Source organism: Gymnoscopelus braueri (genome assembly GCF_963280865.1).
Source record: "Gymnoscopelus braueri genome assembly, chromosome: 12".
Classification (NCBI taxonomy): Eukaryota; Metazoa; Chordata; class Actinopteri; order Myctophiformes; family Myctophidae; genus Gymnoscopelus; species Gymnoscopelus braueri.
Genome location: NC_137614.1, coordinates 40610635 through 40634215, shown reverse-complemented (window position 1 = coordinate 40634215; position 23581 = coordinate 40610635). Strand labels below are relative to the sequence as shown.

Here is a 23581-nt window from a genome sequence, read left to right as displayed (position 1 = left end):
CGTTGTTTCTTTGTCTGGGCCTGTCCAAAAATGCCTTCCCTGGGGCTATTTGCAGTGCTAAGAGTGCACGCAAACGGTCTAAAGTGATATCACACGACACACCCATGTCATATCAAAGATGAAACGTAGAATGACATTTACCTTACAGGCTAATTGTATCTGTGGCATTTTCCACATTCTTTGTGGCAGTGATTAGCCAAGATAAACATGTTGTAGCCAAGCTAGATTATGAAATAACAATGTTGTTTCAGTAACTACCTCATTATTAATTTGTTATCAGTAGTAAAACAGATTTGAGTATCAGTTGTATGAATGTAAGTTTAAAGTAATAATTTGCTGCCTACACTCAGTCACAGAGGTAAAGAAAGCTTTAAGTGCCCTAGGGAAGTGCTAAAAGTATGTAGGAAGTGCATGGAAGTCACCACATATAGCTCGTAACTATCTACATTATACTGCCATCTTCTGGCCTGAGTGAGATACAGCTCTGCATGAGAAAGTTTACTAGAAGCATGTTCATTGCCCTAAGCCTACAGTGCATAACTGCTATTTTAACTTACAAATGTGACGATACAAATTTAAATAACTTGCCATTTTATTAGACCGATTCAAAAGGTGGACATCATCTTCATCTCTTTATCTTAAAAAGCAAACAAAACAATGCAAACAATGATTTTTTTTTAAACTACAGTGTTCCTATAAAATTCAGCACACAAAATAGAACTTTCTGATTCCGTATCTTATGTAAAAGTCCAGATTACTTGAGAAATGTATTCACGGTTCAGTTAACAGATCTATAGCCTTATCCAAAAGCCTAGGTTTAATTATTTACATGTCAATTGCTAAGAAAAGGAAGTAGCTAAGTTCTGTTACAGTGCACCCCATACTGTTCCTATGCATTTTACCAGTCAAATATTTTTTTCGTGAAATATTGCGATATATCATCTATACAGCACAGCCATGTACACTGACCTCTCTCCCTTTTTATGCACAAGACGTCAGACTGTCAAAAAATAACTTCAGAAATGCAAACTCAACATATTATTCAGTTAAAAATATACCAAATTAAAGTAGTCAGCTACATATACTGGGACCATATAACCAAATCCAGGTAACCACACAAACAGGTCAATGTGTTGATTAAATACCGGCTAACTGACTCATTTAAATAGATACAGTATCATACATCATTAGAAATGTGTAAATATTGGTAAACGTTGGTGTGCAGCAAGACATGGGATGTACACGGGCAAAACACAGGTAGTACATCAAACATTTACCTTGTTTCTACCAAACGTCACAGTAGAGTTACGCCTATCTTACAAACAGCCAAGAGTTACTGGTGGGGGGGGGGATTGGGGAAACTAAGTTTTCAAAATCATTACAAAGTTTTTTTTTCCATAGAACAACCACTACGTTCATCCCTGAGAACAAGTTTTGGTTCAGTACTAAGTGCATTTTAAACGTACTGTTGATATCTCAAATTAGCTGAAACGGCAACACGCTTCACCGTGTCACAATCAATTATTGAACACAAAAAAAAAGGTTTTACGATGAAATGTCCGCTGAAAAGCGAAGGCAGGGCTCGACGCAATGTGAACACTCTTGATGCCCACAAAGGCAGTGGGGTAAAGCCGGACTTATTCTTAGTTGCGTGCAGGTGTTAGCCGGTGTCACGCGCTGCAAAATAGAAGATCTACAAGCTCACAGCATGATGCGTTGTGAGCTTGCAGACCTGCTATTTCCGGTGTGCGACACCCACACACAACTACGTATAAATCAGGCTTACGCATGTTACACATCAGATAGAAATGGAGTAAATAAGCTCGGGAACCTGACCTCAAGTGAAACTGTATAAAATAAAAGGTGACAAATGATGCCCTGGCTTATTATTAATATAATTATTATTATTATTATTATCATTAACCCTGATTTTTTTATGTTAAGCATTTCTTGAAATAAAAATAACTAAATAAAAACAACAACTGAGCTTCAATGCATAAAAACGGGTGAAATTGGGAAGAAACTTCAATCTTTGCTATCGTCTTCTTCATCAACTTCGACGTCCTCCTCATCGTCATTGGGGTCTCTGGTCTTGTGGTCCATTGACGACTCATCTAGTTCTTCAACGTACACGTCCTCATCCTTCTCATCTTCCTCATCTTCATCCTCTCTGTCCTCAGAGCCTGAGGAGAAGAAACAAGACGGCGTATAACATTTAAGTAAAGTATTTGTAAAAATATAAACCGTTATGTGAAAATGCATGGAGGTACTAAATTGACCTACTGGCAGTGTGCACTAGAAATTTGGCATTGATTGGTCCAGCAGTTTGTGAGATTACACACACACACACACACACACACACACACACACACGTGTCTATGACCAAGGTTTGGGACCTTGGGATTCTCATATTAACTGCATCATCCTATTGCACACTCCTAATCAGTGTGGAATAGGGTTGGATTTTCCAACTAATAAACTCATTATAAAAACTATTATACCTGTAGTATCGGATGTGCATGCACATAACCTACTTTAATTTAATAATTACTTTCATTTATTGTGTGCTGTCTATCTATGTAGTGCAGTCTGCTCGTCTGCTTAAAGGACACCAGTAGGTGTCCTACTCGACAAACCTGGCATTCAGCCAGACACAAACAGGAAATGAGTAGCGATCGTCTAAAGGTTGTTGTTAAGTAAATAAAGCACTTGGACTCAATGAAGGTATAAGCTCATACTGAGTTCAAATGAGCTGTTGTCAAGTCATCTTTAGAGCGTCCTTTCTCCCCCTACTCTCATAACGTGGATGTGAAATGACTCTCTGACATGCTGTGAGCAGCCTGAGCCTACAGTAGGTGCAGACAGAGACAAGGCGAACAGTCACTTTCACTGCCTCTCATCCGACTAAGTATATATATCACTCTAGACTCCTTGGCGTTCCTGGCTGGCATCATTGTGCAACACTGCACAGCCACTAAACAAACACCCATCCCGCTTGAGAAGCCTCATGTCCTCGTCACCACTTCACCCAGTCACGACTCGCCCCGTTCAGGTTAACACGTATCTAAACATTGTTTTCACAGCAAAAACACACACAAAAAAAACTCCAGCTGTTTAAACTCTCACAGTCCAGTGGGGGTGATTTGACTCTACAGCACCCCCCTGCTGCTGTGTCAGAAGTCAACAACCATCGCCGTTTCAATACAGAACATGAAGAATCTCCAACGGCAACTAGTGAACTTACCGTCAGTCATAATCTGTCCGGCCTCATCCTCCTCTGGGCTTTCATCTGAGGAGGACATATTATCTGTCTATTCAGTTTAGCTGCATTTTACTCAAGACATTTACATGACAAGCCATAGAGCGTGATGCAGACTAAGACACATATTATTAACAGCTGCCACTAAAGCTACAATCCGCACGTTTTATGTTTAAGAGGCCATTTTCAGATTCATTTCCCGATTTAAATGAAAGAGACAAGGAGAATCTATTAAAAAGGTACCGTTGGGATATGAATAAAACATAAATCTAATCTAAGTTAGGAGCATCAACGGTGCTCTCTGCTAACCTGAATCTTGTCCCCTCTCTCCCTCGTCATCTTCCCCGTCCTCTTCCTCCTCCCTGCTGTGGCCCTCGTCAGCCTCATCCTGCTCCTGGTCTTCATCAGAGTCTGAGATCACCACACACTCATCTCTGTTACTGTCGTCAGGCGCTTTGGTCCCGCTGCTGCCGCTGAAGAGACAAACACACACACATAAACCATTAACCACTTGAACCCCAGCGTCCCTATTCTGGTCATGTCATAATAAAATGCCAACATTCATGCAGATCTACAAGCTCACAATATGTCGCAATGCGATCATTTATCCGATTTTTTTGTATTCCACTTCCAAAACATGTTACAATTTCACTTGTCTATACTGTATGAGTTCTCTCTCCTGATTGGATGAAATTGGTATCCTGACCTGAATATGTATTTTCTGTTAACTAACGAGCTGGAGAGACAGGGAGACCTGTTACTGAACAAAGACTACATAGCAATGATTACTATCGAAATATAGAGCTATTTAACACTTATTTTTATGGCCTGGAAATTAGAAAACACCTACAGGTATCCTGTGTATATCCTAATACTGTGGTTGTTTGCAGTTACTGTAGCTCACATGCAACAGTTTCTATAGTTTCAAGTTGAAAGAACCTTACCTGCCGTTCTCCCTGGGTTCCCACAGTGGAGTCAGGTAGTATCTGAGAGGATCTCTCCACAGATCATCCTTCAGGATCTAAACATTGATATGGTAGTCAGTTAATTGGATGAACATGTTTCGGTAGACTGGAGAAGACACTCAATGGCCTGAACTACATGTAACAATAGATGTTGATTTTATCTGCCTTACACAGTACCATGATTGCATACATTTCATTATGGGTGTGAGATATACGTATAAGACCACGTGCAACTGGATGCATTCAGGCTGACCTGTGCTATATCATCTCGGCCCGGATTGCTGTGGTCACTGAACCAGCTGAAGAACGTCTGGTAGACGCCACGCGATGACTTCCTGGGCTCACTGTGGCCTGCCAGGTTCTGACCACGGTGCCACAGGATTGGGTTCGAGAACGACACAGGAGGTCCTGAGAGTGAGACACACAAAACAATTGAGATTATTAACCACCCAATACTTTGAGCGAGTTCCCAAGGGCTCAATAATAGGCCCCCTCCTGTATTAATGGGGATACATTCAGGCAGACGGTAGTTTGGTCTGTAAATAGGACATCAGGTTTTTGTGTCTCACATCGGACTGAACTGAGGACCCAATGTAGATATTAGTGAGGCTTTTATTTAGGCCCACTGGAAAGAACATTCGAAAAGCCTTAATATGATGAAAAATAATTAGTTAAAATAATTTAATGACATAGAATTTGTTGTATAAGATACATTTTAAGATTCATTCACTTTAAATTGGCATGCCTGAGGAAGGTCTACACGACCGAAACATTAAAATAACTTCTCTTGAACGTGCCAAGTGGCATTGACCTCATCTACTGTTTATCGCCTATGCACCTGCTTTTAAACTGATCTCGGTGTGCGTAAGTTCTTTTTCACTAAGATTAATTAACATGAATTTGTATTGATATAGTGATATAGTATATATGATATAGTGTGGGATGAAAACAACAGTGCATAGCCTCCTGGGATTTTTTAAAAAATACTTTGACCCCCACAGACGGACCCTCACCTCCCATGCCGAGGTGAACCTCCTTCATGATGATGTTGTTCTGAAAGTACGGGTTCCGTTTGAAATGGAAACGGATCCTATGTCCCACTTTGTTGCCCTTGAACGACTCAATCTGAGAAAAAAAAAGTCAACATGCATGAGTGGGCATAAAATCCTATCAGCCTAGGGTTTTATGCTCCTTTAAGTGGTTAAATTATTAACCTCAAGGTCGGTCATGTAGCTGAGAGCGTCTTCGTCGGTCTCGTCGATGTGAGCCGAGAGATGTGGGTGGTTCAACAGCTGTTGGATCCGAGTCAAGGGAAATACATGTACACAAACATGATATTTCTGTTTCATTATGACACCCACACTTGAATGAGAGAGCGAGCAAGTGGCAAGAGAAAATAGACAAGAGATATGAGAAAGAGAGTGAAGCCTATATTATACTACATCTGGGATATATATAAAGTTTGAGTAACCAGGAGATTTGATTTAATTAAACATTTAAGGATACTGCTGTGACCCAGAAGCCAGGAATGGACTGTGTGATGGACCTGCGTTGGTCCAGATGTGGACGTTGCTGCCGACTCATCTTCAAATCCAGCCGCTGGTGAAGCCTGGCGCTCTTTTTATCGAGCGCTTCCAGCCTCATCTGTACCTGGGCTAGAAGAGCCACTGACTGCCTTATCTCTGGGGCCATTTTAACAGAGACGATAGCACACTCGTCGCCGTCGTTGTCATCATTATCAGATGGAAAAGAGGAGCTCGGCGTGGACGACGATCCAGGCATAGAATCATCTCCATCGTCTCCATCACCAATGTCTTCGGCAGCCTCTCTTTCAATACTGTGAACTGATGTGGAGCTATCTGCTGCGGCTGCCTGGGTTTTAGAGCTTCCCTTGGAGGATTCGTGGCCGGTACGCCTCACTTTGCCGCCCGGTCTGTCCCGTCCAGCTCTTTCGGACGAGCAAGGAGTCTCTTCACCTTCCTTCACCTTTCCCCCTGTGAGGCTGGCAAGTGCTTCTGCAGCCGCGATGGCTGCTGAGTCAGACTGATGGTCAAGGGAGGTTGAGGGACAATGTTCTCCCTCTGCATCCACTTTTGCAGCATCATCTGAGCCCTGGGCTTTCTCTGCCGTCACCCTACTGCTACTGGGACCCTGGGCTTTCTCAGGCGTCACCCTGCTGGGACCCTGGGCTTTCTCTGGCGTCACCCTGCTGGGACCCTGGGCTTTCTCTGGCGTCACCCTGTTGGGACCCTGGGCTTTTTCTGCTGCCACCCTGCTGGGACCCTGGGCTTTCTCTGCTGTCACCCTGCTGGGACCCTGGGCTTTCTCCGCCGTCACCCTGCTGGGACCCTGGGCTTTCTCTGCTGCCACCCTGTTGGGACCCTGGGCTTTCTCCGCCGTCACCCTGCTGGGACCCTGGGCTTTCTCCGCCGTCACCCTGCTGGGACCCTGGGCTTTCTCTGCTGTCACCCTGCTGGGACCCTGGGCTTTCTCCGCTGCCACCCAGCTGGGACCATCATCAGGAACAGGACCATCTTCAGGACCATCCTGCCTCACTGAACGGTTGGTAGCCGAGGCACCGTTGCTGCTGCTGCTGTCCTCCTTGCCCGTTTTCACATCTCCCGCTTCATCTCCCTCGCGATGCTCCGCAGCCTGCTTCCCTGCGGGTTCCTCTGTTTCTTCGGCTTCGCCGTTCTTGTGGCTCTGTGAGGACGTGGAGGGGGTCTCGTTCCTCGCGCTGCCGACTTTGGTCAACTTGCGGGGGGTGTTGGAGGCGCTCTCATCTTGCTGCTCGGACGACTGGCGTCGTTTCCTGGACGCAGAATCTGCGGACCGCTTGCAGTCCGTCGCTTTACTCATGCTAGTCCCAAAAATAAGCTAACCAGCTAGGTAACCAGTTAGCGCCACTAAAACACTACACGTATTATTTGAGATACCGTCGACCCGACACAACGCGACCCACTAGTTGATTATTGCAACTGTTCCCTCAATAAAAAATTGGACTTACGCCATTTAATTGAGATAGAACAGGAAGTCCTTGTTTTGCGCGGCCTAGCTTAGCCACCTAGCAGGCTGTGGCTTACGTTAGCACAGCTAGCTAACGGCTAAATGTTACTCACTGTGTGTGTTCTTCGATTCAAAGACTAATCTAATTTATCCGTATAAATCCCGGCGAGGAACACTTTGCAAAAAAAATAAGAAATACAGATATGAAGAAACTGCAGTAAGATGCTGTTTACAATCCGCGTTTGTTTATATTTTGCGCTCTCCCTCAGTTTACTATTGGTAGGGTCAGGATCCCATAGCCCGAATAGACGCCCGCGCTCTGATTGGCTAGTTGGTTGTCAGGGATGAATTGACGAATGACAGCGTAGTAAACTTAGAAACACAAATGAAATATGAAATAATAATAATAAATAAATAATAATAATAAACTTTATTTGTATAGCACCTTGTTTCATGACATGAAATGCAGCTCAAAGTGCTTTACAGAGCAAGAATACAATTACAGAAAAAGTACAACTAATTTAACAATAAAGCCAAAAAGAAAAGCATAAAACGACATTAAAATAAGTGATTGTCATTTCAAATTAAAAATGTAGTTAAAGCTCTAACTGCTCAAACCTCTCTGGTAACAAAAACGCCGAAAAAGTGATCAAAAATGTCAACCAAACAACACGCTATTTGTGGAGGATTGATCATCTAGTCAGTAAGAATACTCTGAAGATTCTTGCAGGGGCCCTCATTCAAGGTCATTATGATTATGCATGCACTTCATGGTATCACAACACCTCCAAGGCCTTAAAAACAAGGCTCCAAACATCCCAAAACAAACTTGTAAGGCTACTTCTTGGCCTCAATCACAAAACCCATCTAACCCCTGCTCATTTTGCTAGGATTGGATGGCTTAGGGTTGAGGACAGAGTACAGCAACTTGCTATGGGCCTGGTCTTCAAGATACACCACAACATTGGGATCCCCCTGTATTTGTCAAAATACTTCCAAAATGTTAATGAAGTCCATGATCATAACACCAGAGGCAGCTCCACAAATCATGTTCAACCCAGATTTGGCTCAACTAAGGGAATGAACTCGTTCTCATGCTATTCATCAAAAATGTGGAATGCCCTACCAAAAGGAGTAAAGGAGTGTAAAACCCTACTCACTTTCAAAACTGCCCTAAAGATACACCTTCAGGAGGCTGCAATTTCGAAAATGGCCCCTGTCTAAGTCTTAACCTACCCCCCCCCTACCCCTTCATTTTCCTCTTTTGTATATATATATATATATTTTCTCTCTTCATACCAGTAACCTGAAAGCTGATTGTATGACATAGTAGTGTGTATATCTGTCTGCCTCTTATATATCATCATGATTTGTGTGCATGGGGTTCTCATCTTAAACAAGCTTAGTGCTTAATGAGAGTTCCAGTTTAGTAGACCTTGTATTGTGAATTTGTACTTCCATGTACTGTTATGTACTGTCATGTACTATTCTCATGTCTTACTAAATAAACTACATCAATCAATCAATCAATCAATCAATCTAGGCTATGTTGTGATAGAAATCATTGCTGTGCAGTGTTTGTTCAGTAACAGGGTCTCCCCGTATCTCCAGCTCTTTAGTGAAAAGAAACATTTTCATGTGGGACACCAATTTCATCCAATCAGTAGAGAGAACCCATGCGTAATCTTCAAAGCTTCAAACAAAAACAAAACAATGAAACAATTTCAATTATTATTATCCTGTAGTAGGCTATCTTTCATTGGATAAAAGTTGGTATCCCGACCTGAAAATATATTTTCTGATTACTAAAGAGCTGGAGAGAAGGGGAGACCCCTGTAACTGAACAAACATTGCAATGATTACTATCAGAATATAGAGCAATTTAACACTTATTTAACCAAAAAAAATAATTTAACCGTAATTAAGACCGTGAACCTAGCATCCATTCTGGGGCTTTTCGAACATGTAGAATTATAGTATTTTGTTGTTGCCTGTGGTGCTTGTTTTTTATTGGTTTTGTATTTTTATTATATTGCATTTATTTGCAATTCTTTGACTTTGATGTCTAATTTTAACATGTTTGAAATAAAGCTATTCATTCAAAAGATATTTTGGTTCAATGGGCACGTCACGCACATGGCACCATCTTGTGATGTTTTCAGCTATTACTTTCAATGGTGTTATGTCACGTTCTCTTTCTATATAGGGTTTAAGTGGTTAAATTGATGCATGAAAAAAACTGAATATTTGTTAATCATACTGTATCCCAAGTTGCAAGTTGCTCTGTTTTTGATGATGTTGTTGTTGGGCTCTCCGAACCACAGACTATCTCACATTGTGAACCTGTTCAAAGATAATGGTGGGCAGTGGCGTAAAGTGCATTTACTTAAGTACTGTATCCTACTTAAGTATAATGTTTAGGTATTTTTTACTTTACTGGAATATTTCCAATTTTCTGTACTTTTACTCTACTCCACTAGGCTACATCTCAGAGACAAATATTATACTTTTACTCCACTACAATTATTTGAAAACTTTTGTCACTAGTTATTGATTTTTATTACAAAACATATACCCACTTCAGCCCTATATACATTTTGGCCATTTAAAAATAGCAGATCAAGCTCACAATGCCTATTTTCAAAAGTTTCTGATTTGAAAACTTGTGAAATGGTACATTGACATTCTGCATAATGAGTACTTTCTACTTTTGGTACTTTAAGTACATTTTGATAAATACATTTTGAATTCCGTACTTTTACTTGTAGCAGAGTATTTCTACATTGCAGTATTGATACTTTTTCCACCAGTGCTCCAGAACGTAGATGACACAGATAAAAAAGCAGTTGCCTGGTAACCAACCATCGAATCACAACGCCACTAACTGTCCCTCTGGGCTATGGAATCTAGACTGCTGCAGCGATGACCGACAAAATATTTCTCCGCGATTGGTTAAAGCAGACCGCGCAAACTCTCTCCACCAATCATTAATTAGGGATATTATTTTTCTCGGCATTTCTGTTTCATTTCTCGTACTGACTGTGTGTGAGAGACACAGCAACACTTGTATTCACAATCACAACTAAATGTCAACATAACACCACCAGCAACTCAACCTCCGCGGGGAAATGGGAGAGACATGCCTGTCATGTCATGGTAACACATAACATAATTACATACAAAAAACAACACATGAATGACCCACTATAATACCCATCTGGCTTTTGTTTAGTGGGTATGGTTAATCGGCATTAATTCCTATAGGACAGATGACTGCAGTAGGCAGGCATGGACCAGGGTAGGTAAGGCTATTATAGGTATTTATTGGCTCCAACATGATGAAATTTGAAAACATGACATTACTGTATAGAGTCTGTTGGTTGTAGTGGACTAGTCTAGAACTGCACCTCATATTGTGTTTTCATTTTACTAGAGTAGGCTTAGGCTAGCTTCTTTACCATAGTCGTATGAATAGGCCTATAGCCTAATTTTCTTCATCAGAGGTGATGTAAGCACGTGCGCAAAATGACAGTATACACACACACACACACACACACACACACACACACACACACACACACACACACAGGCACGCACAGATGTATGGCTGCAGTTGAACTTAATTTGGGAAAATGACAGTATATTCAGTGGGTGTGTGTGTGTGTGTGTGTGTGTGTGTGTGTGTGTGTGTGTGTGTGTGTGTGTGTGTGTGTGTATATATATATATATACATATATATATATATATATATATATATATATATATATATATATATATATATATATATATATATATATACACACACACATACACACTGTATAGGCTGCAGTTGAACTTAAGTTGGGCCCCTCCTTTTCCAATATATCATTAGACCTTTTTCAGAGCAACCATATTGACATAAATAGTTGTGTTACAGTTACTTCCTTAACAGGTGTTACCTATAATAGTCTACAAATTAATTAAGGCTCTAGTCTGTTCCAGTTGAGCCTTAATTAGTAGGCTGTCACTGCAGACCTAACACCTGTGATTGTGAAGGAAGTAATAACATTAGCTACTGTACATAATTTGTGTCACTCACTATGACTGCCGTGAAAAGAGTCTAATAATGCTAAAATAATGTGCATTGTTGCATTCAATGTAAATTATTTATAAGAAATAAATGCCAACATTATTCTCTGAGACTCTCATGGTGTGTGTCTGGGAGTCTGATGATGCAACGCGCGTAGCGCAATAATATGACGCACAGACATTTCCGTCTCCTGTAAAAGTAACAGCAATGTGATATTCACCTGTTTTCTAGGCTGTGTGTTTTCCACTCCAATGAAATTCAATGAAACTGGTCAGATGACCAATGATATCCAATGAAATCGACAGGAAGTGGAAAACACACAGCCTAGGAAACAGGTGAATAACATCCGTATAATAAAATAGTTGAGCAGTGGGCGTGTAGCCTTCTGCCCGAACCAAACGACACTACACATGGGGGGGGGGGGGGTAAGGGTTATACCAACTTTAAACGACACGTTTGGGCCACCGAGTGCCGTGCGGGTCAGTGCTAAAATTAAACCGCGGCGCGTAACGTGCGTAACGTGCATACTAAGGTCATGCAGACCAGAGGGACTGACAGATGAGACTGAGAGATGATCACAAGGGCTGGCAGTCAAGGTAGCTCCTGCATGGGTGACACGCAACGCCGCACGTCCTCCTAAACTCGGTGCACTGCTGTGTGTACTCTATGTACTCTGCTGATCAAACACGCACGACACATTGCCACAGCTTCACCGAGAAAGAACCGCCGCGCAAACATGTCTTTCCTAGCCATCCCATGCCAAGAGGGTCTAGTGTTGAAGACGATGAGAGGCGGCAGGGCGGCAGAGGAAGGAAACTCGGATGAAGATGATGACGCCGAGGAGGTGTTTGAGGAGGGGGACGTGCGTCTGATCCCGAGATCATCCCCGGTGCCGAGGAAGCGCGGCGCGTCCATCTACGACGAGACCATCGAGTACATGCGGATCCACCAGGCCGGGCTGATCAAGAGGAGCGTGGCGTTCGCCGACACGGCAGGCGGAGATCTGGTCGAGGTCAAGGAGTTCTATCAGTTCGATTCGGACGACGAGGACGCCGACGCGAAGTGGGAGAAGGAGGAAGCTCGGTACCGAAAACTGCAAAAAGAGCCGATTTATAACGTGCAGCCGGAGTTCGTCGCCAAGTCCGGCGCCGACCTGGAGGAGGCGGTGATGAAGAACAAGGTGGAAGTTGAGCTGCTGTCTCCGGCTGAAGACGAGCCGCTCGCCTTCACCGGGATCGTCCGAGTCCTTAACGTCTCTTTCAACAAAGCCGTTTACATCAGATCGACCATGGATAACTGGGCTTCTTATTTTGACTACCCGGCCGATTATGTCCAGGGTTCTCACGAAGCCAACACTGATAAGTTTTCTTTCAAAATGTCTTTTGCGCCACCGTATAACACGCACGGCTCCCGCATCGAGTTCGTGGTTCGCTATGAAACCTCTGATGGTGATTACTGGGCGAATAACTCGCAGTGCAATTATGTGGTGACTCTTCTCCTGTCTTATGAGGACGATTCGGCTCAAGATAAGTCTGACCTGCGAGAAATCAGAGGCATTATGAGGCCACCAAAAGACTACAGGTAAATATGCTGTCCTGTCCTGCTACAACTCAACGCAACTTTATTTACAGGTGTAAAGTAAACTAAAGTGGGTGAAATTCTCCCACACCACATCACATCATTGCAGTTTCAAGAAAGGTGGATAGAAATAGAGAAAGACAGAAATAGGGGGGTGGGGCAGTAAAAATAGCAGCAGATGTAATATAACATAGATAAGGTGCATTGTTGAAGGATAATTTCAATAAAATGAGGCCATTAAAAAGCAGAAGTTATAATAACAGTGCATACATCCCAGTGTTAAGAGCAGAAGGTGAGAGATGAATGGCATTTTACAGGCAGGTCACCAAATATCTATCCTTTTCATCAATGGGAAAATATCAGATGGGAAGGTATCTTTCTGTTGTAAGCATGCTTGCCCCCATGAGAACCTGTCCTGCATGAATCTCAATCACAAGCAGAGATAACAGCTAGGCCACATCTGCAGTTTACTGGACAGAGTTCTATTCAGGGCTTGTTCTGCTTTTCTAGTTAAAGGGATATTTCACTTTCAAAAAAACTTTTGGTGATTTTATCATCTACTCAAGCCTTTGTGAGCCCCCAGACAGTTTTTAAGTTGCTCGATTCAGTATTTAGATATTTGATATTCATTTTATCAGACACGCCCCCTTCCTATACAAACCCATTGTAACTTCAAACTCCATTTTAACCATGTTAGATTCATCAAAAACACCAGTCCTTGGTCCTGGTGACTCACCCTGCCTTCCTAATGCGTGAGGGGGGCGTGTTTTTCCGAGAATTCTTTTAATTTTATTTTTTTATTGTATAATTTTTTTTTCATTTTCCCAAAAAAAAATTAAAAATAAATGAAAAAAGTAATTGAAAAAACACGGCCCCTCGCATATTAGGGGGGCGGTATGAGTCACCAGAACCAAGGACGGGTGTTTTTGATGAATCTAACATGTTAAAAATGGAGTTTGAAGTTTGTATAGGAAGGGGGCGTGTCTGATAAAATGAATATCTAATATCTAAATATTGAATCAAGCTACTTAAAAACTGTCTGCGGGGCTCACAAAAGCCTGAGTAGACGATAAAATCACCAAAAGTTTTTTTGAAAGTGAAATATTCCTTTAAGTATTCTTTTGATCTCTAAGCCTAGACTCAAGGTCCCAAACATTAAAGCTATACTGTAAGATACAGCTGCCTTAGCTAACAGGAATGGAATATAGAAGACAACAGTGTTTTGCTGGGGGCTATAATAAGCCACAGTGACAGACTGGGTGTCCAGCTTCATTCTGTGGGTCTGATTTATGGAATAAGAGGTCAATTTTAAAATGTCAAAGAGCAGACTGTTGTGACTACATACGATATGTGTGTAAGCTCCTAAATAAAATAAAACGTTTATTCAGGCAAACTTGCTGTGGATTTAGTGATGCAGTCAGATAGCTCAGTCACAGTCTTCATATTTTGCAAGGGTAGGACACACCCCTCCCAGGTGTGTGTGTGTGTGTGTGTGTGTGTGTGTGTGTGTGTGTGTGTGTGTGTGTGTGTGTGTGTGTGTGTGTGTGTGTGTGTGTGTGTGTGTGTGTGTGTGTGTGTGTGTGTGTGTGTGTGTGTGTGTGTGTGTGTGTGTGTGTGGTGGATCAGAAATAGGAAAAGGTCAGGTGTCATTTTCATGCACCAAGACTTATTCTACCCTTGACCTTTTCCATCCCTGGACAAGGAGAAACTAAAGCTGACATCAGACCAGTCCAATTTCAATGGAATAGATTGGCAAAGCAAAAGTTTTTTTGCGTAGTGTAACTCTGGCAAACACACCCTTTGCTCATGCCCATAGGGGACATTATCCACATGAACCCTAGTGTCCCTATTCTGGGGCGAACATTCAGGGTAAAAAGGTCTCCATTCAGGGGACCTAGTATAAGACTTCTGGGGGACTCTGGTCAACTAAGCACGCACTGTAGAGTTTAAGTGTTTAACTGAGAGGAAGATTTTAAAAGCATAATTTACTGTTTGGGGGTGTCAACTCACATGATGAATCTAGAGGGTTCAAACCAAGCCCCCGAGCTTGAAGACCTATAAAAGGACTGGATCTTTGAGCATCCAGGATATAAACTGATTTAGTTGTCACCTGGGTCTTCTTAGCACCATGTGTCTTTATAAACAAGAGAGGAGCTAGATGGGTTGCTAAGGTTGGGTGAGCCGTTGGTTGAAGTATGGGGGATGGGGGAGCAGAGGCCCCATCTATAAACACACTGCTACCACTACCACAACACTGACATGAACTCTTCAACTATTCCACATTTATTCATTTTTGGTGATCTCAACTAGGACTAATACTTGTTTACAGGGTTATTTATGCGGTCACGGTGAAAAGAAAATCTAAAATGGGTCTAAAATATATTGATACATTCTGCAGGGCAAGAACTCAACTTAACTGAACTTCATCTGATTACAGGTTTACAGGTGTAAAAAGTGGGTGAAATTCTTTGCCGTAGAAGCTCCACGATTGCTGTTTGAAGAAACGTGGAAAGAGAAAGAAAGAAACAGAAAAATAGATCAGATATCAACATGGCCGTGTGAAATATATACATAACATGCATGATACATACATATTACATACTGTAAGGTGTGTGGTAAAGATAGCAGTGGGATGACACTGTAAAAATAGCAGCTGATGTAATTACATAATATGTACGGTCGATGGGTTAAGGAAAAATCAATAAAAAGAGGCAATTAAAAGTACAAGATTATAACAACCGTGGGAGAGTGTATAAATAGTGATAGGCATATAGTCATATACACAGAAGAAAATCCTCTGTCTCGTCAGGACAGTATCGGTTTCAAATATTAGCCTAAATTGCGTTCATTTAGCCAATGTCTTGTCAGTATACAGTAGATATGTACCCATTTCTGGTCAACACAACATAACCGTTTCACCTGCGTCACAAGGTGTAGCAACACAACCACTACAACTTCTCCCTAGTGTTAGCATACCTCCATCACATTTAAACACACGTGTACCCAACTTACTCAAAACCAGGTGTCTAGCCGCCTATAAGAGGGTCTGTCTGTCTGTCTGTCTGTCTGTCTGTTTGTCTCGAGCTAACCTGGCAAACCAGCGACAAAGTGCACCATTTATAGAGCACACTGCCTGTAGGCTACTGAAGTACCTTCACAAATACTGTATGTACTTTTTTTTTAATATTCAACTTTAATCTAATTGTTAATCTAATCATGGAAATAAGGAGGGCTCTGATCGGGCTGTGCCAATATTTTGAGTCATAAGTCATATGTCATCTATGACTGATCTCATAGATGTCAGTAGATGACTGAAGTCACAGGCTGGCCATTAAGTCCGAGATCCACATTGGAGCCACGCCATTCCCACGTTGATCATTGATCCACATTTATTATTATTATTATTAGTAGTAGTAGTAGTAGTAGTAGTAGTAGTATTATTATCATTTTATTTATCCAGGTTAGGTTTGCTGAGCATTAATGCTCTTTTTCAGCAACGCTTTGCTACACACTGTTAGTGACTCATTCACACCTCGGAGCTTCCCAGTTCAACCACAGTTGTTTGCCACTGAGCAGCTCTACTGGAGCTGTTGGGGGTTGAGTGCCACAAGCGAGATCGTCTAACCTTTAGAGCATACGGTTAGATCCTCTAACCTTTAGGTTCCCCGTGCAATACGCACGGGGAACCTCAGGACCATGGTGGCTGGCCATTCAGAGATCTATTTACGTATCTCTTGTCACATGCTGATCATCGTCTTGGTCTTGAGTTCATTTGACAACCTTTGGAGTATAACTGCCAAGTATGTGTGAAAGACATTTCTAGACCAGTCCTGTGTCTTCTTTCTGATTATAAACATAAAATTATGTTCTCGGCTCGCATTATTTATTAAGTCTTCATGCTATAAACTAAATGCTCATTTAATATCGAAGATCAACATGCACACTTAAAAAAAAACAGGTGCTAAGGTGCATAACTTTAGTGAATAAAACGTTATTTTGCTCAATCTGTATGATAGAGTATGTTAATACAAGAAAATGTATATCTGGTGGTTGTAGTTGGTCTACCTACACTTCTATCGGAAAATATTGGGAGAGGAGGTGAGGGGAGTGGGTCTGGGGGGATTCTGGGGAAGATAATAATAATAATTATTATTATTATGATACACTTTATTTTATAGCACCATACAAAACAATGCCACAAAGTGCTTCGCAGAAGAGTTCATTTCACATAAAATATACCAATACAACATACTGTAGCAATAACAAATGCAACAAGATAACATTAATTAATTAAAACGGTTGGGGATTAAAAGCAGCTTTGTTTTCAGGAGGTATTTAAAACAAGGCACAAACTCAGCAAGCCAGATAGTGTGAACCTCTGTCTGCATACATTATGTCCTCCTGGTAAATATCCCTGCTGTCAGTTGACCATAACATTCTCCTCCTCCATGTGTATCAGAGGAACATGTGGTTGTCACTGCCCTCTACAGGACAACAGAGGGAGGGTTGGCAGCGACAGGGAGTGCAGAACACATGGCGGAACTGGCAATGACTGAATTGTGGAGAAAATGAAAACAAACAATTATTCAAAAAGAATGCAAGCTTACTCCCAGACACTTAGTCATTAATAGACTTTAATTTGTTGATATTTTTGGTCCTCTGACCTTTGCCAAGATATTGAATTTAATCATATAGTTTATTTGTATACTTTTAAATATTGTTTGGGGAAAAACTGGAAACCTAGGGCAGAGATGGATTCAAACTCGGGTCCACGTGACTCAGCCACAAGGAGCATATGGTCAGTGTAACTGGCTGAACCACCCGGCACTCCTATTTATGAATGTTTATCACCTGTGGGAATTATATTCACTCTACTGTACCACAGTGTTATTACTGTGCTATTAGGCTACTTAAATGCCAGCTGTTTGTGAGATTTTATGCTCGACGAAAGAACAGATTGTATGTTCTTTTGGGTGTTTTTTTGTCTGTTTAAATGCAAAATATTCGAATCAAAATATGATTTCTTTTTCAGCGCTGTCGATTTCAATTTTGAGATAAACAACCGCAATGGGGATGATGAAGGTACAAAATGACTTCTAATATAACATTAAAGTGTAATTAAATATGACGGTGTTGCATGATGTTTTCTTTCATACAAGCAAATGTTTTTATTTATATTTGTAAATGGAAATATATAACAAATGTAGTTCTGTGAAACACAATCACAGCACAAACCAACCGTCAAAGTATTTTGTATTGTTAAATTTACAGAGCACCCAGGGCCCTCCAGGTCAGATGATTTCAGGAGTAATCCCATCTGCCCAATCATGCCACCACCCGAGATTGACATAGAGGTAAGGCAAGGGTAAAATATGATGGACCAATACAGATGTGCTTTTCATGTTGGCTATAGAGTGCTACAGGGAGCAAGTTTTTTCTTTTCTTAGGATGGCAGGGGAAAACATTAATAGTGAATGAGCCAAAAAGTGTCTTCGTGTTCGGAGTCATCAATCACGTTCCAAAAAAGGCAGATGCACTGATAGAAGCAGGCGTGAGCCCCGTGAGGTGCACCTGAGTGAGGCATAAAAGCTATAGCATACTCCAACTGTACACAAACTTTGTATGTCAAGGGTAGGTCAAAAGAACAAAATGACGTCATAACAACTTAGGCAGTGTGTTTCAGAACTTTGATTGGTAGTTCTTGCACCTCCAACAATTTCTAACTAGCCGAACAAACAGACACACGATGCGCTCCGGATTTATATCGTTTTATTATTTCTGCAATCTGTCATTAATGTACGATGGACTGTTTTGATGAGGAACAACAAATGTAATGTTTTATTGCTTCCCTTTTTGTACAGAGTCTCCGGTACAGCGTCTGTATTGTCCTGTTCCTCATTGCTCCTTGTAGATGTCTCCCGCACCAGACAGAAAATAAAATCTACTATAGCATTATACATAATAATATGTGTAATGACACATATATGATATACACAACCAAGATGGCATTTAATTAATGGGAGAGAGATAGCACACAGTTTGTTTACTGTGTCTGTCGCCAGAAATGGCAAAATCACTGAGACACGTTGAGACAACGTATCCGGGGTTTTCAGAAATGTAAAATGCCAAAATGGTCGACTGCCATTAAAACCTAAATGAAAAGGAACATCATTGGATGACCCTGAATATGAGGACATTTGTCTCATTAATTATTCATAAGTCATCCTGTCATCTTAGGGGAAAAAAGGCCTACAGGGATGATGTCATTTTGTAGTCCAACCCGGAAGTTACCTTCAGCATAGGTTATGACGGCAGAGTTTGAATGGAATTATTGCATTGAGGTTTTCTTTCACGAGTTTTAGGACTACAAACTGTATCATTCTATTCAAGAAATGAATGGCTTACCTGCCAGCAGAAGAACTACATTTAGTAAATTGTTAGCTGTATGATTTCCAAGTAATTTTAATTTGCATGCGGTACAATCCCATTTAACCGTCAAACATGCTGAGTGCAATATCCCTTCATGAAAATTACATGTCTAATAAACGCATAATTATGCAGCATAATAATAAGTCATTTTGTAACGGGGAAAAATAATCTAATCGTCCATTTGATTACCTTGGCTTGATTGATTATATTGTTCACAGCTCATTGAAGCTTCAGCAACAACTTAGGTAATGTCTGGCTGCACCGCTGACTGCATGACTTTCATATTATTCATATAATTACAGTGGCATGCACAGTATTCTTGTCACTTTCACCATTTACTTAACCACTTAAACCGTATATACTTAGTTGACCGGAGTCCCCCAGGGCTCTATACTAGGCCCCCTCCTGTTTTCGCTATGCACTGAATATTTTTGTCGAAAATATCCGATCTGGCACGGATTGCATGGCCTAGCGGGCTCCAATGTAGCCTGACAGCGTGTCGCGGGTTCGAGGCCTTTGCTGCGTGTCACTCCCCATCTCTCTCTACCCGTTTCCTGTCTAACTTCACTTCACTATCAATAAAGGCATAAAAAGGCCCCAAAAAAATACGATCGACAAGCTCACAACACATTGCAACGTGATGTGTAGTGAGCTTGGAGATGTGCTATCTTCCCCGAATGTTCGCCCCCAGGATAGACACTATGGTTCAAGTGGTTAATTACTCATAGTTGTGGTCCTATTTAATTTGATTTCATGATGTTATGATATTCAAGTGACACATGCCTCATTTATTCTTGGAGGATAAATTGTCGCTTGCCGTCAAGAACTGATTTCCAAGCTAACAGCGCGTTCATTCTAATGTTATGTTTGTTTCATTGTTGTTTGTTGTAGAGGAGTCAATCCCACTCCCTAATATAACCTAATCAAATCGGAGGGAGTTACTTTTATTATAGTTGGTGGTTTTGGTGCAAAGGTTTGTTTTGTTTATATTTTATGTGTTTCACTTAAATCATGTCTCTTTCATCGACTCAAGACTCAAACAAAATGTCGGCATGGTTAAAGCTACAATCCAGGACTTATTTAAATGAATAAAATTTTATTTTACCCAATCTTTATGGTGGAGTATGTTAAACAATATAATTAGTACATCTGCAGTAGTACATCTAGTGGTTGATAATGTCAATAAAGTTATTTGAAGCTGATGGTGCACCGGTTTGAACACTAGATGCGCCACCACCTTTACTGTAGTTCAAAGATCATCTGCCGGGAAAGGGAGGCAAAACTTGGATTTGGATTGTAGCTTTAATAATATATGATCCATTGTTATCCATCTGTAATTGCTTTTTATGATTTGAGTGGCAAATCAGTTTTTGGTGAAACATTTACTTCATCACGAATATGAACTATAATGAGGGAGAGAGCAGTTGCACAGCTTGTGCAGAAACTGGGATCATTGTAGGACAGGCGCCATCATTTTGGCAAAAAAGGTTTTGAATCAGTGCCACATAAGTCACATCAAATTGGAAATCAGAAATTCAATAAAAAGGTGAAAGTTTCAATAATTTTGCATAAAGTTGATTTATCAGTAGTCCCATATAGCCTATAGTTAAGCATTAACATGATCAGATAAACCACTGTCACATATTGTCACTGTATGCTGAATTTCTGATTAAAAAAACGAAGGACTCCACCATTTCTCTAGTGGTTTGTATCTCTTCATAATTACATTGTTGGCATGAAATGCACCTCACAGAAAAGCATTAAGATGCACTACAATGCTTTTCCTCTGTCTGCATGTACCTTTGGTGTAATAACCTTTCCTCTTTGTGTTGATACTCTCATGGCTCTCACCTTATTCTTTTTACAGACACACACCTCATCTAGTCCCCGACTCCCACACCACCCAGAGCCTCCATCTGTTGATGGTACACCGTCCATTACCACTGTCTCCTCAGGTGAACAAAAATCCCCTTGTGTGTCTTCTGAAACCACGTCACATCCTTATGATGACGAGTTGTCCATCATATACCAAGCCAGCGAACCCATTCAGCCAACTGAGTCAGGACATTTGCACAAAACCCAAAGTGAATTTGTTAACGAAACCTCAGAGCAACTCAAAGACACTCATCTCTGCACATCGCTCCCTGCTTCAACCTCTGACCCAGCACACCCACATGAATGTAGCACCCATTCAGCCACAGAGGAGCAGATAGGGCTCTCCACACTCAGTAACCCTCAACCAGAAATTGTTACCAACCCGTCTGTCACTGAGATCCCAGCCCACACACGTTTAGATCAAAACACGGCCGAATGGAGCTTGTTTCCTTCAGCCTCCGAGGATGTAAAGGTGGAAGCAGAACCAATCGTTTCCATGGAAACGATTGAAAGTCTCAAGCAAGTGGTTAAAGATCCTGTCACAGAAGACGGACCTCAGTTATCTATTATAACTCATGGGCCTCCGGATTCTACATTACATTCTTCAGAGGATCATTCAGAATCAGACCTCGGTGAGTGCAAGACTGAAGATAGCCTTCAAACAGACATGTTCCAACCTCCTCAGGAGCAGATGTTAGATGTGGATGTTGAGTCTGATGCTCAGTTCTTAAGTACTGAAGACAGTGGCCCACAGACAGAGTCAATGGAAGCACTCGACATCTCCTTAGCTTTGGGAGACACTCTCTTACCATCAGCTGCTGACACACTGCCCACTGCCACTGTGACGCTGGATGAACGGTCACCCTGTGCGTCATCCACAACAACACTGCCAACCACGGATGAAGAGCCATCCACTGTGACCCAAAGCAGAAAACCTACGGAAACACCCGAGCCATCTCTGACCTCAGAGGTCAGTAAGGTCCTGGAGTCGGATGAACAATATGAGGGTTTGCAGCCAGAGGATGTGACGAACCTGGAGAGTGATGAGGAACAATACTTATCCCCTGTTCAATTAAAAAAGCCACCAACTGTCCCAGGGTGTATTTCGGACGTTCCTCCGTTCCCCCATGAGGTTTCTGTGGGGATGGACGAGGCAGCCCTGCGACACAGGGCTGCATGGCATGAAGAAAAGACTCCGTCCGCCATCTTCTCTCCTGCTGTGGAGAGTCAAGTACCACTAGCAAGTGAAGCTGAGAGAGAGAAGGAAGACTCTCTCCCGGATTCCCCAGAAATTTTACCAGAGAATCTACCAATCACCATGTCAGAAGCTGCCAAGCCATCCAGGAATTGGATACCACCAATTGTATTCCTGGGCTCTGCCGGCTTACTCGCTGTACTGTTTTTTACAGTTTTCCTACATTGACCTAAACTCTGTTCTTCCACTGAAGTGCCTTTTCATGATTCCAAAATGAGCCAATACGTTTTTCTGTGTGCTTGTGTGAGTGTGTAAATGTATGTACGTGTTCATGGATAGAAAATTATATTGGACATATGGTGAATATTTGCATCATTCGGCGATCTACCGGGGTGAAAATACAACTCAAGTGCACTTGAGTTTCTCCTTAAAGGAGCTACACCATGAATTTAAAAAAAATATTTGATATTTAATATCATATGGTGTATGTCCCTCAAACCTTTTTCAAAAGGTTTGAGCCTAAATCATCACTCAGATATACTCATCCCAAGTCAATTGTCTCTGGCTTATACAGCGCTTTCAGCTGCAATACCAAAACGTCCTCTTGGGCAGGGGGGGGCTACTGAGCAATTCTGTCTGTTAATACAAAAAAATATTTAAATAAATTATTAAAAAAAGGGGAAAAGATGGAAAAATTCTGCATAAAAAGAAGCATCTAAGAAAAATACAAAATCGAAAAAAAAACACTTTGAACATTTTTGAACAATTCCACCAAGTGTTTGAGGTGCCTGTTTCACCCACTTCCGGGGGGCGGAGCCAAAATCCGAGCCCGAAGTATTTGTTCGTAAACCCCCACTTAGGGGGGGTAGAAAAAGTTTCGGAGCGATTCGGGCACTTTTCATCTAACATTGGGTTTGCCATCAATAATGTTTGTGACATCATAAACATTTCCATTCTGAGATCGCCTGTTCAGACACGCCCATTCTGGAAATCCATGAAATGAGAAGGAATGACTGAATTAAAAAAAAAAACATTTTTTGGGGTACAAGAGACACTGGGGACCCCAAAAAATACAAAAAACCAAGAAAAAAGTGATTTTCATGGTGTAGACCCTTTAACTCCTACTGCAGAAGGAGATTTACTATTAAAAAAAGTTTTTGTTTACATACATACACACACACACACACACACACACACACACTGCA

The 23581-nt window shown here is 41.5% G+C and overlaps 2 protein-coding genes across 6 annotated transcripts; one reads left to right on the top strand and one right to left on the bottom strand.

Annotated features, from left to right (window-relative positions):
- Nucleotides 1–574: 574 nt before the first annotated feature.
- Nucleotides 575–7520, bottom strand: tspy (testis specific protein Y-linked). 4 transcript variants are annotated; one of them, XM_080444970.1, is made up of 9 exons: nt 6369–7520; nt 5731–6329; nt 5439–5516; nt 5238–5349; nt 4478–4632; nt 4204–4280; nt 3569–3732; nt 3245–3307; nt 575–2183 (listed from the first exon to the last, which is right to left on the bottom strand). In XM_080444970.1, the coding sequence occupies exons 1-9, from the start codon at nt 7081–7083 to the stop codon at nt 2026–2028; spliced, it is 2121 nt and encodes a 706-aa protein (XP_080301096.1). In that variant the 5' UTR covers nt 7084–7520; the 3' UTR covers nt 575–2025. The 4 variants fall into 4 exon arrangements, with proteins under 4 accessions (XP_080301096.1, XP_080301094.1, XP_080301095.1 ...); XM_080444968.1 differs by having other exon boundaries at nt 5731–7520; XM_080444969.1 differs by having other exon boundaries at nt 3245–3289; nt 5731–7520.
- A 4336-nt stretch (nt 7521–11856) lies between these two features.
- Nucleotides 11857–23365, top strand: LOC308097275 (protein phosphatase 1 regulatory subunit 3A). 2 transcript variants are annotated; one of them, XM_080444964.1, is made up of 5 exons: nt 11857–12880; nt 17910–17959; nt 18149–18231; nt 19525–19551; nt 21174–21310. In XM_080444964.1, exons 1-4 carry the CDS (start codon nt 12036–12038, stop codon nt 19549–19551), a joined length of 1005 nt encoding a protein of 334 aa, XP_080301090.1. In that variant the 5' UTR covers nt 11857–12035; the 3' UTR covers nt 21174–21310. The 2 variants fall into 2 exon arrangements, with proteins under 2 accessions (XP_080301090.1, XP_080301089.1); XM_080444963.1 differs by lacking the exon at nt 19525–19551 and having other exon boundaries at nt 21174–23365.
- The last annotated feature ends 216 nt before the right edge of the window (nt 23366–23581 follow it).

Coding starts and splice junctions, on each gene's coding strand:
- tspy (XM_080444968.1), bottom strand. CDS start 7,083: ATGAGTAAAGCGACGGACTGCAAGCGGTCCGCAGATTCTGCGTCCAGG. Junction 5,517..5,730: donor CTGGCTTCTGGGTCACAGCA/GTATCCTTAAAT, acceptor CGGATCCAACAG/CTGTTGAACCACCCACATCT. Junction 4,633..5,237: donor GGTTCACCTCGGCATGGGAG/GTGAGGGTCCGT, acceptor TCTCACTCTCAG/GACCTCCTGTGTCGTTCTCG.
- LOC308097275 (XM_080444963.1), top strand. CDS start 12,036: ATGTCTTTCCTAGCCATCCCATGCCAAGAGGGTCTAGTGTTGAAGACG. Junction 12,881..17,909: donor AGGCCACCAAAAGACTACAG/GTAAATATGCTG, acceptor TTTCTTTTTCAG/CGCTGTCGATTTCAATTTTG. Junction 17,960..18,148: donor CCGCAATGGGGATGATGAAG/GTACAAAATGAC, acceptor TTAAATTTACAG/AGCACCCAGGGCCCTCCAGG.